The sequence below is a fragment of the Phytophthora infestans genome, genomic scaffold (assembly GCF_000142945.1).
Source record: "Phytophthora infestans T30-4 supercont1.10 genomic scaffold, whole genome shotgun sequence".
In the NCBI taxonomy this organism is placed as follows: Eukaryota; Oomycota; class Peronosporomycetes; order Peronosporales; family Peronosporaceae; genus Phytophthora; species Phytophthora infestans.
In genome coordinates this window covers 2,438,196-2,462,059 of record NW_003303749.1, presented here as the reverse complement: position 1 = coordinate 2,462,059, position 23,864 = coordinate 2,438,196, and the positions used below count along the sequence as shown (strand labels likewise).

Sequence of the window (23,864 nt, the reverse complement as noted above, 5' to 3'; positions counted from 1 at the left end):
GGGTCAGAGAGGTCCACCCGAGGCGTCTCGGACTCGTCGCGGTTGCCTCCGTGGTACTTGAAGTCGAAGCTGAAGTATTCCGTCTGTACTGCAGCATGCTGCAGTAGCGGAGACTCTTGAAGTCGACGCGTAATTGGCTCCCAGATCGTCTTGCAAAAGCCTGCACCGTGCGCGAACAAGAGCGTGACTTTCTTTGCCATTTTCTCCCGAAATGAATTGGTGTGTTGTGCTGGTATCCGATATTCAAAGCTAATTAAGTTGTGGCGAACGAATACGTGCAGCAAACACACCACTTCCCAACCTCGTGTTGGTCAAACAGGTGCCGGGGCTTCGCAGAGCAACAGAGATCTTTCTCGCTGGGTGAGTAAACCTTTGAAGATTAGTCACAAGTGTCAGTGTGGCATACGGTACCTGAGTGTGGTCATCAATGGTTTAGATTATTGCTTCGATGTACAGGATACGTGACGTGAAGGGTTCGTCGTTTCACCATGTTGAAGGTGAACAATCTTTTACGTGTTGATTCACGTGTCACGGCCTGGCTAGGATAGCGCCTCTTTGCGGTACATGTACTGGAAGCAGGTCATATTAAATATTTTGTACTCGTTCCAATTGTTATCATTCTACAACTCGCCACGTGCATTCAACGTCGACAGGGGACTTTTATCGCCATGGTGTTGTCGGAAAAGAAGCCTGGACTTGAATCAGGTGCTGCGCTCATGGTCCATGGCCCTCAGGCACTGCATAACCACATCGCGACAACATTCGAGTCTGCTATGGGGCGATCCCTGCCCCAAACGGAAGTACGCTTCAGCAATTTGTCAATCTCGGCCGACATCGTCGTGGCAGATGACGATGCAGCACACCACGAACTCCCCTCGCTCTGGAATACTGTCAAGAAGAAAGCTACCAAGCTCTCGTCCAAGAAGAATGTCGTCCGTAAGGAGATTCTCAAGAACGTCAGCGGAGTCTTCAAGCCAGGTACCATCACTCTCGTCTTAGGACAACCTGGATCTGGCAAGTCTTCGTTGATGAAAGTTCTAAGTGGTCGGCTCCCTGTGGACAAGAACGTCACGGTGAAAGGTGTCGTGACGTACAATGGCGAGCAGCAAGAAACCCTCTCAAAGCGTCTACCGCAGTTGGTGTCGTACGTACCACAACGCGACAAGCACTTCCCTTTACTGACCGTCAAGGAGACGCTCGAGTTTGCTCATGAGTTCGCTGGTAAGAAGGTTATTCACCAAGGTGAAAAACGCCTTACCAATGGTTCAGCTGAGGAAAACGCGACTGCTTTGGACGTCTCTGAAGCTCTTTTTGAGCACTACCCGGACGTTGTGATCCGCCAACTCGGTCTCGACAACTGCCAGGACACGATCGTTGGGGACGTGATGCATCGTGGTGTGTCGGGTGGAGAGCGTAAGCGAGTCACGACTGGAGAAATGGAGTTCGGGACAAAGACGGTGGTGTTCATGGACGAGATCAGCACCGGCTTGGACAGTGCTGCCACGTTCGATATCATCAACACGCAGCGTAGTGTGGCCACTAAGATGAACAAGACCGTCGTCATCGCTCTGCTCCAGCCTGCCCCAGAGGTCTTTGATCTCTTCGATGACGTACTGATCCTGAACGAAGGTGATGTAATGTATCACGGACCTCGAGAAGAAGTAGAGGGTTATTTCGCATCGATGGGGTTCGCTCGTCCTCCTGGACGCGACCTGGCCGACTACTTGCTGGATCTTGGAACCAATCAGCAACGTCAATACCAGCAATCTTTACCTGTCGGCGTTAACAACTTCCCACTTCTGCCCAGTGAGTTTGGCAGCATTTTCCGACAGTCGAGAATCCACCAGGATATGCTTCGTAAGCTGGAGGAACCTCACAAGCACGAATTACTGAGTCACAAGGTTGAAGATATGGATTCGGTTCCAGAGTATCAACAATCGTTCTGGGGGAACACAGCGTCACTCATGCGTAGACAAGTGATGCTGACGATGAGGAACACGGCGTTTCTTCGTGGCCGGGCGATCATTATCGTCGTCATGGGGCTGATCAATGCGTCCACGTTCTGGGATGTCGATCCCAAGAACGTCCAGGTGATGCTTGGCGTTCTGTTCCAGTCCATCCTCTTCTTGGCTCTTGGTCAAGCTTCTCAGATCCCGACGTTCATGGCAGCACGAGACATTTTCTACAAGCAACGCGGCGCCAATTTCTACCGTTCGTCGGCGTACGTGCTGTCCTGCTCTGTCGCTCAGTTGCCACTTGCAGCGGGCGAAAGCTTGGTGTTCGGCACGCTGGTCTATTGGCTCTGCGGCTTCGTGAGTTCTGCCGAGCATTTCATCATCTTCATGATCCTCCTGATCCTGACCAACATGGCGTTTGCTGCTTGGTTCTTCTTCGTTACGGCCCTTGCCAGAGACATTCACGTCTCGAAGCCTATCGCCATGATCTCGATCGTCTTTTTCATTGTCTTCGCCGGCTTCGTCGTCTCGAAGGACCAAATCCCGGACTATTTCATCTGGATATACTGGATCGACCCCATTTCTTGGTGTCTCCGGGCTATGGCTGTCAACCAGTACCGCTCGTCCTCGTTTGATGTGTGTGTGTACGACGGAACGGACTATTGCGCGCAGTTTGGCATGAACATGGGTGAGTATTACATGTCACTGTTCGATGTCTCCTCCGAGAAATACTGGATTGTGTGTGGTGCGATCTTCATGGTAGCAGCCTACACGGTGTTTATGGGTCTTGGGTTTTTCGTACTCGAGTACAAGAGGTACGAAAGTCCCGAACATGTGATGATATCGAAGAAGGAGGTCGCGGATGAGGACAGCTACGCACTCTTGGTAACACCCAAGGCAGGATCCGTACCCAAAGACCAGGCAATTGTCAACGTGAAGGAGCAGGAGAAGAGCTTCATCCCGGTGACGCTGGCTTTTCAAGACTTGTGGTACTCTGTCAAATCGCCATCCAACCCGAAAGAATCGCTCAAATTGCTTAAGGGTATCAGCGGGTTCGCTTTGCCAGGCTCCATCACTGCACTCATGGGCTCTTCTGGTGCTGGCAAGACGACGTTGATGGACGTGATTGCCGGTAGGAAGACGGAAGGAACCATCAAAGGCAAGATCTTGCTGAACGGATACCAAGCGACCGACCTGGCTATCCGACGTTCAACGGGGTACTGCGAGCAAATGGATGTTCATTCCGAAGCCGCTACGTTCCGAGAAGCGCTCACGTTCAGCTCGTTCCTTCGTCAGGATAGCAGTGTTCCCGACAGCAACAAGTACGACTCGGTTAACGAGTGTCTGGACCTTTTGGACATGCACGGCATCGCTGACCAGATCATTCGAGGGAGCTCCATGGAGCAAATGAAGCGCTTGACCATCGGAGTGGAGCTGGCAGCACAGCCAAGTGTCATTTTCCTGGACGAACCAACGAGTGGCTTGGATGCACGTTCGGCCAAAATGATCATGGACGGTGTTCGCAAGGTGGCTGACAGTGGCCGCACCATCGTTTGTACGATCCACCAGCCCTCGACGGAAGTGTTTCTACTGTTTGACAGTCTGTTGCTTCTGAAACGTGGTGGCGAGACGGTTTTCTTTGGTAACCTCGGTGCCAACTGCCAGCATTTGATTGATTATTTCGGGGGCATTCCAGGCACCCCGGCGCTTCTGGAAGGGTACAACCCCGCTACATGGATGCTAGAATGCATCGGCGCTGGAGTGAACAACGCAACGAATGATGTCGACTTTGTCCAGTATTTCAACGGCAGTGAGGAGAAGCGTGTCTTGGACTCGAATCTGAACAAGGAAGGCGTCGCGTTTCCGTCTGCTGATGTGCCAGAGATGACGTTCAGTCGGAAGCGTGCTGCTTCGTCGTGGACGCAAGCTCGTTTCCTGGTCACTCGCTTCATGCGAATCTACTGGCGTACGCCTTCGTACAACATCACGCGCTTTATCATCGCGCTGATTCTAAGTCTCCTCTTCGGTCTATTGTTCGTCGATATAGACTACACGAGCTACCAGGGACTCAACGGCGGCGTGGGGATGATCTTCTCGGTGGCTCTCTTCAACGGTATCATCTCGTTCAACAGTGTTCTACCCATTACGTCGGAGGAGCGTGCGTCGTTCTACCGAGAACGCGCGTCCCAGAGCTACAACGCGCTCTGGTATTTCCTGGGCTCCACAGTGGCTGAAATTCCCTACAGCTTTGCCAGCGCCCTTCTCTTTGTGGTCATTTGGTATCCGATGGCTGGCTTTACGGGATTCGGCACGGCGGTCTTTTACTGGGTTAACGTGGGGCTCTTTATACTGGTGCAGATCTACATGGGACAGTTCTTTGTGTATTTGCTGCCGAGTATTGAGGTCGCAGCGATCATGGGCGTGCTACTGAACTCGATCTTCATTTTGTTCATGGGCTTCAACCCACCAGCGACGGAAATACCCAGTGGCTACAAGTGGCTGTACGCTATTACTCCTCACACTTACAGCGTCGGTATCATGGGTGCGTTGGTGTTCAGTGACTGCGACGACATGCCGACGTGGGATGACGTTGCGCAGCAATACGTCGGCGGCGGATCTCAACTCGGCTGTCAATCGGTGACGAACACTCCGGTCAACATCGACCACATTACAGTCAAGGAATACGTCGAGTCGGTCTTCAAACTCAAGCACGACGATATCTGGCGCAACTTTGGCATCGTCTTGGTCTTCATCGTCGTGTTCCGGGTGCTCACTTTGCTTTCGCTGCGCTTTATCAACCACCAGAAAAGATAAACTGCCGATTTCGTTTTTGCATTGTGGGAATATGACGTTAATTGTTGCATTCATTGGTCTTAGCTATCCGATCCATGATGCACTTCTTTATAGTGTCGCCCCATGCCATGGAAACCTCTTGCAACTCTTTCAGACCGTCTTTGGGGATATCGAGTTGTGTGTGTGCTAGTCGGAGACAGGTCCATCGCGTGCCGACTACGACGCCCTGTTTGTCTGGAGCTGAACGGATCAACACCGCAGTGATGGTGTCTCGACGGATTCTTTCATCTGGTCGATACGGATATAACTCGTCGTCGTCTACAAAGTCTGCAGCTATGATCCCGTAACAGCCGTCGGGTCCGTCGACGTACTCGGAGAAGATGACCGAGTTGGACTCGACCACCGCCCCGTGTTTAGTCGAGGACACGAGTCGTATTTGAGAGATATCTGCGGCTTCAAAGTCCGTGTCCTCGCGGATTGTGATACTCCCAAACAGCTCAGAGATCAAGATCTCGGCATTCTGCATCGAGTGGATGATCGCATCGAACACAGCTCGCACCGTAGTGCCCCGAATAGGGGCGTTGTCAACACGTAAAGCCGAGAAGCCTCCTTCGAGCGACTCGAATTGGCTTTCCTGCGAGAAAGACGAGCCCGTGTCGAGATCTTGACCCCATGTCGTCATAAAGCGCTTGGCTTCCCGCAGTTTTTCGTCCTTCATAGCCAGCAAGGTACGTCGACGTTCCTTGCGGTCGATGCCGAGTCGAATCGTTACCTCTGTAGGCTGCAGCTCCGATAGACTTTGCTGCTGTATAACAAAAGAGTAAGATGGTAAGTTTATTGAAGTTGAAATAACAATTTGTTGCGCAATAAAAACTCGCTCACCATGCGAGACACAAGCATCGATTGCATCGCTGCGATCGCAACGTGTTGGTGCTGCGCTCTTTCGTGCAAGACTGAGTTGGCGACTTCAATACGCTCAATGCTAGAGTTCGCTTCCCCCTTATTAATGAGCACGCGATGCTGGAGCAACTCGAGTTGCTTGCCTAGCTTTGACAATTCGGCCATTAGATCAGCCTTCTGCTGCTTGCGGATATCGTACGTTGTTCGGCGCTTCTTGGCCGGCCGCTTCGTCTTTTTCTCCTTCTGGCTGGTTTTCTTCGAGCGCTTAGCTGATACCCGCTCATTGTTACTAGAGTTCTCGCTGCTGCCTTCCATGTCACTAGACCCCACGGTGTTTTGGTTGAGTAGCTCGAGCCATGATGCAGCTGTGCCAAGGAGGGGCTCGCTTGAATTACTGCTTCGTAGCGCCATGGGCATCGTCGGATCTCAACGGCAGACCGTGGAGTGATACCCAGGGGCTAATGGTAACCAAATATCATATGATATTTTTGATAGTAATAGTACTATTTTCGATATTAAATAGTAATATTAACTCATTTTTGCAAAAGCTAACATAGTATTTTAATATTAGCTCGGAGAACTGAGAAATATTAGATACTACATGATATTTTATGATATTTTCCCACTTAAGTACGTTTCTTGCCACCTTACCCTCTGTGAACCCCAAGGCGACAAATAACTTTTTCGATCAGGTTCTAGAAAAGCAGTAGGCTTTAAGAATGACGAGTATTTGCTCTAGTATTTCACTGTGACACAGACAAAGGCGATCGAGATGGAAAACTGCAAACGCTTGCAGCTGTTTAACGTTGATAGAGCGAAATCAAGACATTTGTTCTTGTTCTCTACCGATCTCCTCGTCCACATCGTGCGTCTAATAAACCTGCTGCCTGTGGCGCTAGATTAATGCGCTCAGCAGTGCCAACACACGACGCCAACCTTGCCGTCACTCTCACAATTGTCCCTCCCTCAGCGTTGATTAGTAATACTTCAGCTAGTCGAGCGTTAACGACATCTGATTGGTGAATTTATCCTGATTACGCAATCTTGGAAAAATATAATATAGTATTAACTAATATTAAGTTGATATTTAATAATATCATATTGTCTCAAAAGAAAATATTAGGTGATATTTTTTATATTAACTGGTCTACAGGTGATATTTTAACAATATTAACTTTACCGATTTTGGAAATTTTCTAGAAGCGAACGCATGGTCAACATGAATTGTGATTGTTCACCCTCGCTTTTGTACCGGTACTGGCGGTACATGTACTGACACTGTCAGTACATGTCAGTGACAGACGATGACGTCAAAGCTATGGATACTATAATACGCAGTGTTACAGTAATGTGCATCAATTAAAAGCGAATGAGAAATAATATACCTGTAAACTTTATACGCAACACTTTGACAAGCCGCACGCTAAGTATATTTAGTCTTCTATGTTCTATTTACTAGTATATCATATATGTGCGTCAACAAAGAACATATTTGATCCAAAAATAATATTCAAAGTTGCCCAGAAGATTATGTGAGCTACACGCTCTCATACAACGCCTCATACCGTATTTTTCTAAGCTATTCGCCAAACTGTCGGTCAGGAGAAAATTTAAATATCACATGCGTATCCGTGGAAATAACCACATCGGTGTGAATAGCACACGTACAAAACCAGGAGATTCAACTGAGATACAACGTGCGAGTGACCGGCTATCGACCGGCCTCCTCCTACTTGTGGCACACATTAGTTTATCGCAACACAAATTCTTCTCCATCAGACGCCACTACGTGCGACACGCGGCGACAGTAGATCGCACGGAATTTCTAAGGCCCCATGGAGTCCTTGTGCATTAGACCGCCTGCAATAGCTGGGCAGCGATCACAGCTCAATGGACAAGCAGCCGGATCAAGCCGAACGATCAAGTTGATGAGATTTCGTACCCAAAAGGCAGCCGGCAGACTGCTAGTTTGTAGTGCGAATAGGGGCCTGTTTAAGCAGATTGGTGATGCGTTGTGTGACGCGTGACGCGGCTGGTTAGCCATCATCAACGCTGCCAATAGGAGAGACACCAGACGCCGGACAGAGCGACCGCCAGACGTCTCTCTCAAGCATGACTTGTAAGTGTTATCGCAACTTTGCTACTGAATACCACTAATGTTATATCATTGACTGTATTTACATGTTAGAGATATGCATTGTTCATGTAGCATCAATCAGGCTCTGGGACTACGCTGATGCAGTAGATCTGCGGACGTTCGACCACATCAGCGACCGACGATCGGCTCGGCTGCTGCAGCGTAATCTCCCGCGTTATTCCCGCTGGAGGGCGTGGCCGGCACGGGGAGGACGGTCTGCTGCGGTATGAGCGGTTCCGACTGTAGCTCCCTTGCGCTTGTGGGCACGACGGTTGACAAACACCTTCTCGTCGCTACTGTTGACTCGATCACGCTCCTTGCATCACGAAGAGGCAATGTACGCAGTTTCCATACTTGAAGTGGTACATGTATGGGTAAGAAAATTGACTGACCACCCTGTCTTGGGCTGGTCTTCGGCTTCCTTGCGTGCAGTGCTGACACCACCCTGAGCTGAGACTTAAAGAGCTTCTTGAAAGGAGTTCGTGGCAGGGCTGTAGGCTCTCTCTGGTGCAGTGTACAAGACGTGAAGCACATCTGTGCTAGAATCCACCATGTGGAAGTCGAGGCTCATCCGTGGTGCTCGTAGAAGCTGCTGGCTCCGAAGGGCCTTCACACGAGCAAACAGCTCTTTCGACGCGACTGTTGTAAGCGCAAACGGACGGAGATCTATTGCGCGCTGGTGGCAGCACGCAGCAAGTTGCTGTATCAGCTCGCCTATTTTCAGGAGACGATGTGCGGTGTAATCGTGTTTCAAGGCCCGGTTGAACTGCCCAACCGGGTTGTTGGTGGGGGCAAACGCGATAGGTGTACTGTAGCATTGCCAGTGACAAAATCGATCATTTAACCAGACTCGTTTGAAATACCGGTGGAACGCCTCCAGCATTGGAAGTTTGAGCCAGCGAGTCTCTGTAGCTTTGGACACAGTGGCAAAGCCGTCAGCGCTCCTGCTGTGGTGCAGATCATAGATGTCACGAAGGAGAAAGTCGCGTACTTCGTACGAAAGACCCTTAAGCCGATCGATAATCTTGGCAAGTACGTGGTAGAGACACATGAGATGGACATACTTGCCATCACTTCCACAAACGGCAGCTGCGGCATTGTACTGGGCCGCGTCAGCGTCTCCCATTAGGAAGGAAATGCGCAGCGGCTCCCCCAATACGTTGCCGGAGATCCAGCACAAGGCAGCAAAGGCCTTTGCATGGTGCCCTTCTTGATGCTGGGAGATGACAAACAATGCCGACAGGTGAAACGTTCTTGCGGCATCGGTAATACCGATGACTACGACGGGATATCCAACCTGGTTGGCCTTGTAGGTAGCGTCCACGTGTAAAATAAAGATCGCGGGCTCTTGGGAAGCTTGGCAAAGCAGCGCCTTCGTTGAAAAGCCCACAAGGAATGGCTTTTCGTCGGACCCATTGCCGACAACGAGCTTGCCTTCTGTATCCAAGTCCCAGACAAACGTAAAGGGTTCGTGTTCTACTTCCGAGCTATTAAACGCTAGCTTCTGAACAGCCGTCACGATGGTTGCAGTTCTGTCACTACCCCGAGCTTGGTACGGCGATAGTGGCACACGACATTCTGCACCTTTTGTAGAGCTGGAAGATCGCTTGGTAAACCGAACTGCAATAGCATCGCCGTGCGTATACAAGCCGGCTTCATACCTGCCCGAGTCACTAGCTTTGAAAAAACCTTTTGAGCAGTAGTGAGGGTGCGACTGTGTGGCGGTATCGCTCTAGTCACATGCTCGGCACTCTCAAATAGTGACACGACCTTGCGGTCGAGGCAGACTAGCCTGAAGCAATTGTATATGGGACGCCAGACAATTGCTTCAGGCATCTTGGGGAGAAGGTAGTGAGCGGTGAAAAAGACTCGTACTGGCGGGGGAGGATTTTGACGAGTTGGATCGACTTTTGAACTATTTGATAGGCTAATTAAGCTGAAATAGAAATGTTTGATTGGACAAATTTTCGTCCCGCTAGCTTGCGATTGGCTATTGTGCATTTCCAAGCTTTGAAGTGACAATACTTCGTTCCTGTGTGCTACTATTGATTGGATGTACACACATGATGCGCAAATCCTGGTTTTATTGTGAAAATTACAGGTGCAATGTGTTTTTGATGTGCTGTCGTCGGTGAGAATGAACACGTTCTCAGTTCTCGTACTTCGAAGTGAGAAACTGTTGCAATGACTAATTATGAAAGAAATCGCAATCGATGCGTGTGCTTACTCTATTAATAACTACGGTAGGCTGGCAGGTGTAATACTGTAAGTGATTGCTCCCTCACTCCAGGTTTTGCTCAGCACGCTGAGCTCAGTTACGTTACGCAAACTGCAACCGCGTAAAAAACTACTGGGTCGACTAAGCAGGGACACCAAGCAGAAAGAAAGAAAGCAGAGAATAACACGAGTGACGAGATCCTGCCCCCCTGAGTTTAATCCTCATGATGAGGCCTCGTGTTTCAAACGATGCAATCGCCAAAATAACTAGTCAGTGTACCAATCCCATACAAGATCTCTAGCTAAGTTCGGATCTGTTAGTCATCACAGCTGTATGCGGTCCTTATCCCCCTTCCCAAGTAACGTCACATTCGAACAGCCACGAGTCGATGCTGCCGCAGCCTTCGTTCATGTCCTCCCTGCACGCCCCCCCGGTCTGGGAGGTCAATCTTCGCCTTTCCGAGTCGTCCAGTGAAGACGCTGCGACGCTTTCGAGTGAGAGCTTTCAAATGGACGACGGAGACGCTCGACAGGCCGCTACAACCAGTCACAAACGCAGCAAACGGGGGACTCCCAGCTCAGACAAGAAACGCAAAACCACGTACGATATCCGACGAGAGCAGAAGGTGGAGCTGACGGCGCAAGTGGAGACGCTACAGAAACAACTCGACGACCTCAAATTTCGCGTGCTAGTGGAGCACGGAGAAGCCGCCAAGTCCAATAAACGCGCGGCAGCGGGGAATGCGGTACTGTACGAATTCATCCAGCAGCAGCATCTGGAGCTCGCGAAAATGCAGGCAATGCTCGCGGGTCATTTGGTAAGATAACGCCATTGATGACGTGCGAATTCAACTCCGGTCCAAGTTGCTAACCCTGTTTAGTATTTCTATCAGCAACTAAATGTTGACTTGTTGCATCCAGCGCAGAGTATTATTCGGCTGGGAACGGACCCGATCGAACGTCATAACGTGCTGGTAGCACTCAAGGACAAGAAGCTGCAAGAGGCCAAGCAATTCATCACGACTCGAAGCCAAGGTCTGGACCCCAGGTCGTCGTACTGTCAAGAGGAACGGAACAACGGGGACAGCTTTTGCCAGGTGATTTTCGAGATCAGACCCATAATTGGAGCTGGTGCTAGAGAGGTCTTCGACGCTTTCGTTGACGTCTCGCAGAACGCTGAAATCATCATCTCCGAGATGTTCGGCAGCATCACGATCCGAGAAAACAACGAAGCGGACACGCGAGATATCTCGCAGATGCGTTTGGTGACGTCAACCTCGCAGGGAACCTTAGTGGAGGCCAATACAGTCATGTTCGCGGAGTTTGTAGAGGCCAACGACGAAAGCTGTGGGGTCATTGTGTCGGACTTTGTCGATTCGGATGAACTGTATCCGTACAAGCCGGAGCAGCGAGTTCGACGAGACACGACTACTGTGTTCGTGATTCGCTCGTTCAAAGCGAAAGCGAAAGATTTAGATGACGAGGAAGTCTTGGTTGTGGCTAGTCGATGGACTTGCTCCAAGATCCGACGTAGCGAGATGGATCTTTCCGCTGACATTCTGCGAGAAATGGAAGAGAGCACGGTGTCCTTTGGCGACACAATGAAGAAGTGTATCCAGCAGCGATTGGGTAAAGAGGACTTGTACAGCGGGAAAAGTGTTTCTAATCCGCAATAATCGTCGGTTTTTTCTGTGTGAAGTAACGCTAACGTAACCAGAATTTCATTAGCTCGCATTATCTTTCTGCGTCACACCTAAATCAAGATTTTTTAAACATACTCTAGTCACTTCAGAAGTAGTAGCTTTTTGTAAGAAATGTTCAGCTAGTACAGTCGTAATACTACGTAGTAATAGAAATGACTCTACTTAAGTTGCTTCCAATTGCATTCTGTTCCTGGCTTATTCGTCGTTTTCTGCTGTTACAGACTGGGGGATGTGCTTGTGTGAACGAGTTGCTGCTCAATAAACCTCTTGCTCGTATCCCCCCAGCACACTGAGCTCTCCTTCATCTCCGTTTCAGCATCTCGAGAGAGACTGTGATGGATTTTCAAGCACGTCCAGCGCGTGACGAAAACTATGTCGGAGGAAAGAGAGCGCACCGTGACAATCGTGGTTCCGTCTCTGCGGACGCGCTCGTTGGTCCGATACGGATACAAAGCGTCCGAGTTGACAAAGTCTGAGACCAGAACTCCGTACCCACCTTTTCCGTCGTCCATTCCGTCGGAAAACCTCGCAAACAGCAGTGTATTGGACTCCACGGTAGTGTCGGCCGAAGTCGCAGTAACCAGCCGAAGTTGTGTGAACTCGGACGTCTCAAAGTCGTTGTCTTCGCGGATAGCAACGCAGCCAAACATCTCGGACAGAATGATCTCCTGATTCAGTATCGCGTCCAGAACGGCATCGAACACTTCCTTGACATGAGCTCCTTGAACCGGGACAGTCTCGAACCGTACGAAGCAGTAGTCTCCTTCGTCGGAATCAAAGCACTCGTCTTGGCAGTAGGTTGATTCTGGACCAAGTCCGTGGCTCCTGGCTCCGAGATATCGCTCTGCGTTGTCCAATTGGCGTTCTTTGAGAGCCAAAAGTGTATTGAATCGCTCCACTGGATCCGCTCCTAAGCAAATCAAGCTTTGAACTGGCTGCAAAGCGTTCAAATTTCGTTGCTGGTGTCGAGAAGAGCAATAGCTCACAGTCAATATAAATATCAACATTCCGATTCGTACATTCTTACTCCACTTACTGCGTTTTCTGTAAGCGCCGCCTGTAGCGCAGCTCGCACTAAGTGCTGCTTACGAATACAGTCAAACAGCACGTCATTCTCGGTTTCGGCGCGTTTCGTGGCCTTTAACACTTCTCCCTGCTCCACCAGAAGGCGGAACTTGAGCTGGCCCAGCTCCTTCTGCAAACTCTTCACCTCCTCCACCAAATCCCGCCTGACCTTCTTGCGCACCTCGTACGCTGTTTGTTTTTCCTTAACCTGCGTCTCCCGCGCATTTTTGCTCTTGGGCTTCATCACACACTTGTCCAATTGACGTTTGCCTGCACTCTTCCATCGCGTACTGTGATCAACTCACCTAGCCCACCGTCGCTCCCAGATAGTATTTCAGCGAGGTTTTATTCTGGCTCTTAAGGTTTTGAGGTTTTATACATAGGCGTGAGACCTGTGTAATTTACCGGTTCTGATATCACCAGCCGAGATATTATTGTGGATTCCGAGTATATTTGGAATTCTCGATCGATTCGTGGGCAAATCAACAGCGCGCTCTGATTGGTCAATTAGGATTGCCGTTAAACGCGGAACGAACCGGACTGCTGCACTGCTGCACTGCTGGATGCTTCTTTTGCAGCACCTTTCCTTGCAGCCTTGGATCTTCAAGGACGCACCCGTACACTTGGTACTATTGTCAATCTTGTGTTTTGATGCTGGTAGATACGTCAACTATTTGCTAAACAACATTTGTTACTCTTTAGCACGATGGAGGCAGCAGCTACTCGGCAACATGCTAGTCCCAACACAGTTTTCCACTGCTTGTTCGGCTATAACTATCTTGGCTATTTTAGGAAGGAACTGGCACACATCTACAACAAAACACAGCAGACAATAGGAAACTGGATTCGTGTGTATGAAGTTACGGGGACCTACCAACGCGCTACGTTAAAGTCAGACCGGAAATTTACGGTAGAACAGCGCTCATAACTTCAAGTATTTTTTTTAGCAGAGACCTTTAGCATATCTGGACAAAGCACAAACTGCATTTCGCTTGAACTTTCAGCTCACCATTTCCAAAACATCCGTGTGGAGAATTATTCACGATTTGGGCTAACTTGGAAAGTGTTGGAACGCCGAGCCATTCAAATCAAAGAGCAAGACATCTTTCGGTTTGTGGAGGAGCTGAGTCACATCAACTGGACCTACTACAATGTTGTTTTTCTGGATAAAGTTTCATTACATAACAGGGGAATGATGCGAAAGAGAGGCTACGCACTTCGAGGTCAAGAGGTGGCTATTCGGGGTGAGTTCCAGCGAAAACCCAGAGTCTCCATGCTTGCGTTTATTGGTGTCAATGGCATTATTGACTACTATGACACTGTTGGAACATTTGACCGATTAGAGTTTGTTCGATGCTGTCAAGATTTTGCGTACTCTAAGCGTGCCAGTGTTCTACCTTACCCCAGAACTAATTCTGTTTGGATTTTAGATGGTGCATCCATCCATCGACACCCTGAAATTGTGCATTATCTAAGAAGTATCGGAATTGTACCGATTTTTCTACCTGCCTATTGCCCGTTCTTTAATCCCATCGAATTTCTGTTTGGTTACGTCAAGAAAGCCTTTCAGCGCTACTACGTGAAGTCCACGAATCGTGACTTAATGCCATTTATTGTTGACACATTTCGACGCTTTGTGACCTTTAATATGGATCGGGTGTTTGAACATTGCGGCTGGATGGTCGATGAAACTTTCAATCCTGTGGGGCCGCTGTCAACAGAGTCACGCGCAGTACCAGATTTTTGGGAGGACGTTTCCAAGGAAGAAGAAGAATTGGACAAGGATGCATTAGGCTTTCGTACGCTTAGTTAAAAAGGAAAAAACAAACAAATGAATGATAGCACGCTCGCTTAAACTATCTGAATTATTGGTGCTCAAAGTCCTCAAGATTTTCCATGTTCTGCAGCGGGTCGACCAACTCTCCAGGGTCTGGTAGAGGCATGTGATGGAGGAGCGACTCAATTTGGACCTTACGAGCCTACAACATCGTCTCAAAACTTTCCAACCGGCGACCATACATCTCCCAGTCGCGACGTAACTCTGTTGACCCAGCGATAGATGCGTTCACGACGTCGAGAGCAATTTGTGTCGAGCGGTGAAGATCATTGACGTGTTCTTGAACACGAGAATCAGTAGTCCGCAAGAGTCGCAAAATATGTGGAGGTGGTGGAGCACGTATTTTATCGTTCCATGTGGAGCGATCCTGACTGCGAACCACCTCAGTAGCCCACATACGCCACACCACAGCTTCACCTGTGTATGTGGCGCTCCAAAAGTCTTGTAGGCGCCCCACAATCTCGCGAAGTGTGACTTCAGCAGCTGCGCCGGCCCTGTCAGTCTCGGCTGGGAGAATGCACTCCTTTTGAAAAGCTTGGCGATCTTGTTTTCTCCCGAGACTGACGCCATATTCATAGATGAGAAGCGTGGCAGTCTTGTCATGCATTGATTGAAGCCAAGTGTTCCAGTCCTGGTTGGATTTTGAGCTGTCGACGATGTGTTTTTTCACCTTGAACACCATGAACTTGGACAAAGAGTCAATCGCAGCTTGCTCGACAGTCCAAATCCCACCGGACTTCACTGCCCTCCCTTTAACACGAGGGCTGAATTCCGCCCATATTTTCTCCAGAATGTCCTGGAACGAAGTTCCACCTGCTACAAAGGGGTCAAGAGAGTCACCAGAGCTGTCTCGCTCGCCTACCGTCTCCTTCACAATGGGCTGCATGACCAGCCGGTAAGCGTGAGATGATGCTGGTTGGTATACCTCAGTTGACGCTGGACTACGGCGTCGTTCCGGGTACGGGGACGTTCGCACTCGCCCTTGAGGTGTCTGCGTTGGCGACGTCGACTCCATCTTGAACAATGATGTAAAGCGAGAAAACCACTCTCATCTGTCATTTTTTATGCTGTTTAATAGTGGAGCAATTTTTTGCGCCTGAGGGCATGTCAATCGGCCCTGAAAATTTTGAGTAGAACCCACAATACTTGAATATGTTAAATATTGCACGCCAGCTGCCTTTCCTCTAACCAGAACCCTCCCGCGACAAAACCATACTTACGAGCGACCTTTACAAAGTTCCATATTAATTATGTTGGACGGTCCAACATAATGACCAGAATATACCCCTGAATTTTTGGCCAGGGGTTGAAGGGTTAAACCTGAAAGTAAAACTGAAATGTGCATTTGAGAGTTTCGAAAGTTCTCTCTACTATCAATTTGGAAATCAGTCATTTGTTTTCGTTTTCTAAACACACAAACATGGGGGGGTTAATAGGGCCTTCTATTTGGTTTTAATTTTCTTTTTCTAAAGAAGCCTTGATATGCAAGTAGACGATCAAGCACACTAGTCGTCTTTCGGATTGTTGCTGTGGTTGCCTCTCTTTCAATTCTCCCAACCACTCTCTGTAAGTAACTCTGCATTGGATCTGGATCCTTGCTGTCTGGGAATAAGTATATCTTTGTGGTATGCTGCTGTGCCAGAAATCTCGCTGCTGCAAGCGATTTCCTGCCCGGTTTTACCCAGTGAGCTGCGAAGAAGGACTCAAGTGGTTGTTCTGGTGGTGCTAGAGTAGTGTCTACTTGGTCTGCGGTGCAATATCTCGGGGGTGAGTCTCGACTCTCGTAATATCTTCGTTGTGTCCGCATGACGTGAAATCTCAGCTGTTCCCTGGTGCAGTAGGATTTCCTGGAATTTGCTGGGTTGGTCAGACTTGGCGTAGCGAACACTGCTCGCCATTCTCAACACCCACGTCTTCTTTTGGTGAAGGCTGTATATGAGCCAACTTCCTGTCCTTTGTGAATTCATGCTATGATATTGTAGTAACCAGACGGCAAGCTCTTTCTGGTCGTCTTCTTGGTTAATGGACATCATAATCTGGTGGCATGTTTCGAGGCAATATCCAGCAATTCTGGTTTCCTGTCTCGATTTCCAAGCAGATGCAATTGCTCGAACTTGGAAACAGCCTGCACCCCAAACAATTGCCGCTGTCTCACTAGCTGACGAATGTAGATTATTGAAGACATGTCCGTTTCGAAGTCTCCAGAGTAAAACCGGTGTAATCGCTGTCCAAATTATCCATAAGGTCTGCATAGCGATGTCATGTTGAGCCGTCCATCTCGTAATACACTTTTAAGCCGTAACAATGAAATTGCTGGTTATTGCTGGGCCTGCCTAGCAGCCAGGAAGGTTATCATTTCTTTTCGCTCACTGAGCGTTGTAGCTTGCGCTAGTCAGTGATCCATCCACGTTTCCATGCAACTTGGACTTTTTCGCAGTCCCAAATGATATGCTCAGCAGTTACCAAGCAGCTCGGTTCCGGGCATTCTCGGCTATTTAGCCATCCATGGTGAAAAAGGTTCAAACCTCCGATCGCAATCCGACACAGTGTCCAGTTTTGATCGTCCGTAAAAAGGCTCGATTTGTTCCAAAGCCTCTTTGGCTCTTGAGCTATAGCCATCTTTTGCCAGTTCGATTTCTCCATCTTGGTTTTAATTGTCGTCAGGATATAATTTAAGTCCGTGCGCAGGTTGCGTTGAATCTCCTTTGATCGCTTCTTTCGTACTGTCGTCCCCAAGTTAAATGATTTTGTTGATTTTGGCGCCGTCCAGGGAATTAGGGAAGTTTTTGGGTGAGCCTTGAACGAAATGCCTTCTCTTGCTTCCCAACTTTCCCACAGCATGAAGTCATCACTCTCTTTGTACTATTCTGATGCAAATGTTATTGCCCATGTCCATCTATCCCTTCCACGCTCAGCCTGCAGCACCATACTATCTTCCTCGTTGCTCCTCTTACTGGCAATAACCGTATTGAAACTTTTCACCCACCACGTGAGCTTCTCTTTCAGTTTCGGTGATCTAAAGTTTGATCTCTGTGCTCTGCGCTGTCCAGAATTTCCAGGGTAAGCTAAGTAGAATGCTTCGGCTCCACCTTACAATTTGGCTGTGCTGCCTGGCTTTATAAATGGTGGTGCGGAGTGGGGGTTGTATCAGGGTTCCATAGTCTCCAACCGCTGTTAGGCTATCATCGTGGTTTACTGCTATTTCTCCCAATGTCGCCGTTTCCAATGCTGGGAAGTCATTAAGACGCAGCGGTATTCCTTTACAGTCGAGTACACATGCGTTATCGTGCCAAGTTGAATTTCTTAGAAAGGCTGCCGTTCCTTCGTCGATTTCTGTTTTGTAGATTGTCGTGGTCGTAAATCTCAATATCTGGCCGTCGATCCAATAGCAGGAAGTATTTTTTATCGCTTGGCACTGACGGTTCTTTATCTCTTGCAGTTGATCAGCTAGTGGAATAAAACCCTTGGAATGGGACCACCAAAGCTCCATCCTCCCAAGTGTTTGCGCTGAAGTTTGATGATTTCTTTTTGTCTTCCGCAAATAAGTATTAACCATTGACAGACTGGTAGGTTGAAAAACACAACAAGTCGTACTCATATGTTCTTCTGGATGTGCCGCCTGATGCCAGGCTGCTGCGTAGGTATCATGATCCTTGTTAATCCACATTTTCGTTAAATTGGCGCGAGTCGTCCTGATTGCTGCTGCTATATCCTGCAGTCCGAGACCTCCATGCCGTCTGGGTGTAAACAATAGTGCCGGATTGAACTTAGGCCGAGATCTTGCCGTACTCGCGCTTCCATGCCACACGAACTGTTTTTGCATATTCTCCAATTGCCGAAGAGTTTGTTCTGAAGGTACAAACTGTTTTGCCGTGTACAGAATTGACGGCAACGCAGCTACATTAAACAGCAAAATTCTTTGCTCCACAGAGTTACACAATGTAGTTGCTATGCGTAGCCTCCGCTGAATCTTTTCCACTCGTATCTTCCAGTTTTCGCTTTCACCTGCTATATTACCCACCCAATATCCAAGCTGGCGTGTCGTACTAGTCGGGTGCAGAACCGGAAACCCATTCCATTTACTTGGAACTCCCTGAGTATTGAGATCGATGAGGATGCTTTTATTTGGTTGCACTTTTAGGCCAGATACGCTTCCGAAGTCGTCCAGTAAACGTTTGACGACAACAAGTTCTTTTACTGAGCTCATAAATACCGTGCTGTCATTCACAAATGCTGAAAATTTGTGCCGTAGCTGGGGAGTTCCAGGTAGAGCAATCCCTGTTAGCTCTGGGTGCTTTTGGGCTGCTTGGCTCTAGGTGTCCACTGCTAGAATGAATAACAAGGGTGCCAACGGGCATCCTTGTCGGATTCCTGACCTTACTCTCCATTCTGTTGATAGTTTGCCATTCACGAGAAATTGAGCGATGGTGCCTTCATGCAGATTCCGAATTAGCTTTAAGAATCCGTTCGAAAACCCATACCCTCCAAGTAAGCTCTCCAGAATTCTAAACACACAAACGATGTGATAACACATACAATAGGCGTGGGACACATCAATGTCACATCACACCACATAATCTATACGTGTGCCATAATTGCATTGGCCAAAACACACCAGCCTCGGGTGCCTACACACCAGTGAATATTAGCGAATCACGATCAGTGCTATGACAGTCCCAATGATCGCCCTCTATATCAGTTCTTTACAGCAAAGATCCTTCTTCATACAGTGAAAGACTAGGTTCTGAAGCCCCCCCCTCAACGAAAGATGCCCACGACGACCAATTGGACGACTGTCTACAGCGACATGACTCGCGAGGATTCTCAGCTGCTTATGGAAGACATGAAGGTGTTCATCATTGTGAAGAGACAGCTGGCTCCGTGTGTGGTGTGTGCACACACAAGATGCGGTACCAACTACTTCGGTAACATGCAACGCAGCCACGCCATATGATGCGTGTCGGTGGAAGGGTAAGGTGATTACGTGCCAGTTAGCTTATGACCCGGTTGTCTCAGACACGACCCTTTTTCGTTCGAATAGAAATGTGACGCACGCGGCAAACCAGATGTGATATACGGCTCTGACGAAGAACTATTTTTGGTGGGACGGACAACGAAGCGTCTTCTACTGAATGCGTCCCGCGACCCAGAATCATTTGTGTGTTCTCATGGACGCCTCATTCAAGTTGAGCCAAGTCAGGTATCCTGTCATCGTGTGTGGTATCCCTGACAAGTGTCGCTCGTATCACCTTGTGGCACTTTTCATTACATCCCAACGCTTGGAGGACATTTACGTGACAGCGCTGACCGATCTCCGCAGGGTTTTTACTTCCGTGTCTGCGGGGCAACAACTGTTGGTCAAGTTCGTCATGGCCGATGAATAAGCTTCCCTACAGAGCGCAGTGACACGAGTCTTTGGTATCGATTGTGAATTTGTCTACTTAATATGCTTCTATCATGTGATGACCAATGTTCACGAAAACCTCAAAGAGCGTACCGGATCCCTTGCTCAAACAAGTGATGGCGGGCATCTATGATCTCCATATCGCGGATAGCCAAGATATCTATGATGAACAAGTGAAACCGATTCTAACAAAGGGGTCGGATGTAGAGCAGCTTATTTGGTCTCAAGGCTATTTTGAGCCTACGTGGGTGACAAAATTCATTTGGCGTTGGCAATGCTTCCATACCCTCAGTGGATAAGCCACCACAAACAGCCCGGTGGAGCAGCTCAACCGTGTGATCAAGCGTGACTTCACTCTCCGGACCAAACATAAGATCTGGACACTGTTCCAGCTGTGGCGAATAGTTGCGGTCACCAGTCGGTAAATCTAAGAATCTTCAAAGAACCTCCTGAAGTTACCGAGCAGTTAAACCCAAGAATTAAGGAACTTCGCCACTGAGATCTTCTTGTGAACATGACTTCCAGCCGGTCCAGCATCGACTTCCTACTTGTTTCCCTAAACCCAGACGTGATTTGTGTGATGTCACGTGGCTGTGAGCGTATCTATCTTCCGAAACTCGGGTGCATTCGCGAGGTAGCCTCGGTGTCGGCCCAGATGGGAGTGAATTACGCGCGAATGGAGGTGTTTGGGCAGCCTGATGGAGGCTGGCATGTGAAATTGAATACGAATTCGTGCAGATGCAAGTACTACTTCAAGTTTGCAATCTGAGTTCCGGTGCGTTTTGCTCTGCTGACTATGTAATACACGGGCCCCCAACGGACGCAGCCCCACCAACTTTTTTCCCATGCCTTCTTCAGGTGTCAAGCGCACCTCCGTGCACGTGGCGCCTCGATGAGGCTGCAGCCCCCAACTATAGGAAATGGGCTATTTTCAATGAGGTGATACCTCAAATACCGCAGACACAAAAGTAAGCGGCTGCTCGATGCTGTGCCAAAAGCACGCATCACCAAGGCCCGCCTCATTGAGACAACTGCTTTAGGTGACGACGATGGTGAGGCGGAATAGGTCCTACCGACTGGAACCGACTTAAGCGGCCTACCAACCTACCAGATGCGGACAATCCTCGCTGATCGACGAATTAACGGCCGTGCGTAATTCCTTACCTCTTGGGAGCCGACATGGGGGCCGGCAGCTAATCTCCCTTTAAACGAAATACGCATATATCGTAGGCACCAATGACTCCGAGTAGAGCGCGCCTACGTTGAAGCGGCAGCGACAGAAGATTAAACAACTATCAACAGGCTCATGGTACATATATTTTTCCTTACATAATAAATTTTTATTTCTTCACCTCATGTAGAACTCTTTCTATGATCAGCACTAGCAACGCACTAGGCCATCCGCAAGAGCAATACAGGGGCTTCACCCTTCAACATGCTCCGCACAAGCCTCCTCACCGCTACCGAGCCATATTACAGCTCTGTATGTCTGGGTAGAGCGTAGCGGTAGTGTGCACGTCGGTTGCTGGGGCTTCACTGCCCACGGGCGCCGCCGTGTCGGGAATCACGGCCGAGGCACGTTACGCCTGCGCCCAAGCCTTGCTGACTAGTATGGAAATTGCCCAAGAAGCCGACCGCTCCTCGTTAGAAGGGGCAGTCAGCTCATTGGCTAAATGTCGGGGACGCATGGATGGCCCACGTCTCACCAACTCTCTGCCGCAGATCCTCTAGCGCAGTTCCAGGAACACACACGACTGTGTGACACGCAGACTGTGCGTGTGATGGCTATATTTCACATTGTATTTGTACTAGTTTGTCGCCGATGATCCCGGAGGGCACTGGCGAAAGATGGACAGGCCAACCTATCCAATGCCTTTTTTATAACGCACAAACGGAGAACAGATGAATTTACAGCCAATTATTAAAGCCAAAACGGGTTCCCTTCAACCCTGGTATGCTGGAGGGGCCAACATAGTCAAAGTGTAGCTCTTAAAACCCTAACCCCCATGCGGATATGGGCATGTTGGGCCCACCAACATAATGAATATTGACCTGATTTAAGTATTTGACCTTGGTCAATCCTGAATCGAAGTATTTTTTCAGTGGTCAATTTGTAAAAAGACCACTAATTCCAATCCCGCCCAAGGCTAGCCGATTTATCATCTAGCCCTTATTAATAGCAGAGCGTGCTGTAACCGTTTATAAAAATGCTATGACGGAGTTGAGACCAATACTCTGTGATTTCTGCAGTATTAACCGACGAGGGGGAAACCTGTCACGATGCCAGTTTAGCTGCGCGGCTTCTGTCAAGGTTTACAAGCAAGCAATAAATGTGCAGTTATTTTCTAAGCAGAAACGCTAATGTTTTCCAAAAAGGTATTCCCATTTAAATATAATAAAACTCGCTTCAAACTCATTTTACTTTTTTGGTATCATCAATTCCTGCCAATCCCGGAAATCCATTTTGGAGGAGGTAATAGGTATTAATACCTGTATTATAGACAGGGACTATGTGCACATTATTTTCAATAAATGTGCACACTGTGCAAGTTCATGCACAGCATCTACACAGTCTCGAGATATAAACACTGCGACGATGGGAAAGTCTTATTTGTAATAGCCATATGCAGATCCGTTTTGTGAGCAGAACAACGCCGACTTGAAGCGAAAAAGTGGGTGAAAAGAGAGTGAATGTCTTCCTTTCGAGAGCACGCGTTTTTTCGCTAAATTCAAGAAGAAACACAATTCGAGCCAAATCTTGGAGTCATATCAAAGAGTTATATATTATATGAATGCTACCAGAGCTCTACCCTGACTATCCTGAGGCATCACTAGTTGCACCTCCAGCAGCAGCAGAATCATGAATCGCGGGGAGATTGTGGCAGAGGTATCTGTAACGAAAGAACTGCATTGCTGGTCTGGTGTTTCCTTCGACACCGTGTGGCCGTTCGTCACCAAGACGTGCCTCCAAAAACAGAAGAATGTAAACGCCGCAGTTGTAGTTGTCGAGTTGGGGAATCCATTCAAACGCTTCAAACCGGAAGCGCTTAGGAGAGGGTAAAGCTGGCAGCCGCGACAGGATATTTTCCTTTAAGTACACCTTCAATTGATTGACGCGATCAGCCGTTTCTTGAGGATCATAGATAATCACGTGACCTGTCCGGACATTAACCAAAACAGCACACCAGTGGTTTTGGCCGAAAAAAATTGTAGAGAAGAAGTACAGACTCTTTGTTGGTGTCGTTGTCTCCCTCAAAGCAGCCTCCACTTTCCCCCACACATCATTGTTCTTGATCGACTCCACATCATATACCGGAAATCTAACCACGTAGGCTGGTAGTGCAAACACTTGTGCCGTAGCTTCATTCCGTACTGATATAGTCCTTTTTGTACGATCAATACAAGCACATTCCAACCACTTCCTACCACATAGCGTTGTCAGCGCAGCGTCTTCACTAAGCATACCCACGTCTTTGAGTCCCTTTTTCACCGCTTCCTTAGCAAGAAGATCTTTTGTCCAGACCGAACTATCTGGCTTCCATGCATCTAAGTCAAGTGAATCGATCCATTTAATGGCTTCATCCACATCATTCATTTTGTTCAATGCGGTGTGCCAACAACGCATCGACTTCAGCGTCGAAACGTTATACACCGTTCGCCCCACAGAAACAGAAACACCATACTCATGCATTTGCTTTTCATGATCGCTAAACCAACGATTCTGAAACAGCGCGACCTGTGTAATACACGTATCTAGCACTCTTAGCGGCAGCACCGTCATTATGCGCTCCTCTGCTGTTGGGGGCTTGTTTCTCTTCTCCCACACGGTAACCTTGGGCTTCTTCGTCTGCAA

General features: G+C 48.6%; 4 protein-coding genes across 4 annotated transcripts; 2 read left to right on the top strand and 2 right to left on the bottom strand.

Moving 5' to 3' along the window:
• Positions 1 to 668: 668 nt before the first annotated feature.
• PITG_07134 (ATP-binding Cassette (ABC) Superfamily) lies at positions 669 to 4,769 on the top strand (the record flags this gene model as incomplete). The annotated part of the gene is made up of 1 exon (XM_002905049.1): positions 669 to 4,769. One exon carries the CDS (start codon positions 669 to 671, stop codon positions 4,767 to 4,769), a length of 4,101 nt encoding a protein of 1,366 aa, XP_002905095.1.
• A 263-nt stretch (positions 4,770 to 5,032) lies between these two features.
• PITG_07133 (uncharacterized protein) lies at positions 5,033 to 6,059 on the bottom strand (the record flags this gene model as incomplete). Its single annotated transcript, XM_002905048.1, has 3 exons — positions 5,033 to 5,066; positions 5,120 to 5,553; positions 5,631 to 6,059. 3 exons carry the CDS (start codon positions 6,057 to 6,059, stop codon positions 5,033 to 5,035), a joined length of 897 nt encoding a protein of 298 aa, XP_002905094.1.
• Positions 6,060 to 10,380: 4,321 nt separating this feature from the next.
• PITG_07132 (uncharacterized protein) lies at positions 10,381 to 11,759 on the top strand (the record flags this gene model as incomplete). Its single annotated transcript, XM_002905047.1, has 3 exons — positions 10,381 to 10,820; positions 10,896 to 11,631; positions 11,731 to 11,759. The coding sequence occupies 3 exons, from the start codon at positions 10,392 to 10,394 to the stop codon at positions 11,757 to 11,759; spliced, it is 1,194 nt and encodes a 397-aa protein (XP_002905093.1).
• A 108-nt stretch (positions 11,760 to 11,867) lies between these two features.
• On the bottom strand, positions 11,868 to 13,052 carry PITG_07131 (uncharacterized protein; the record flags this gene model as incomplete). Its single annotated transcript, XM_002905046.1, has 2 exons — positions 11,868 to 12,664; positions 12,742 to 13,052. The coding sequence occupies 2 exons, from the start codon at positions 13,012 to 13,014 to the stop codon at positions 11,921 to 11,923; spliced, it is 1,017 nt and encodes a 338-aa protein (XP_002905092.1).
• Between the last annotated feature and the right edge of the window lie 10,812 nt (positions 13,053 to 23,864).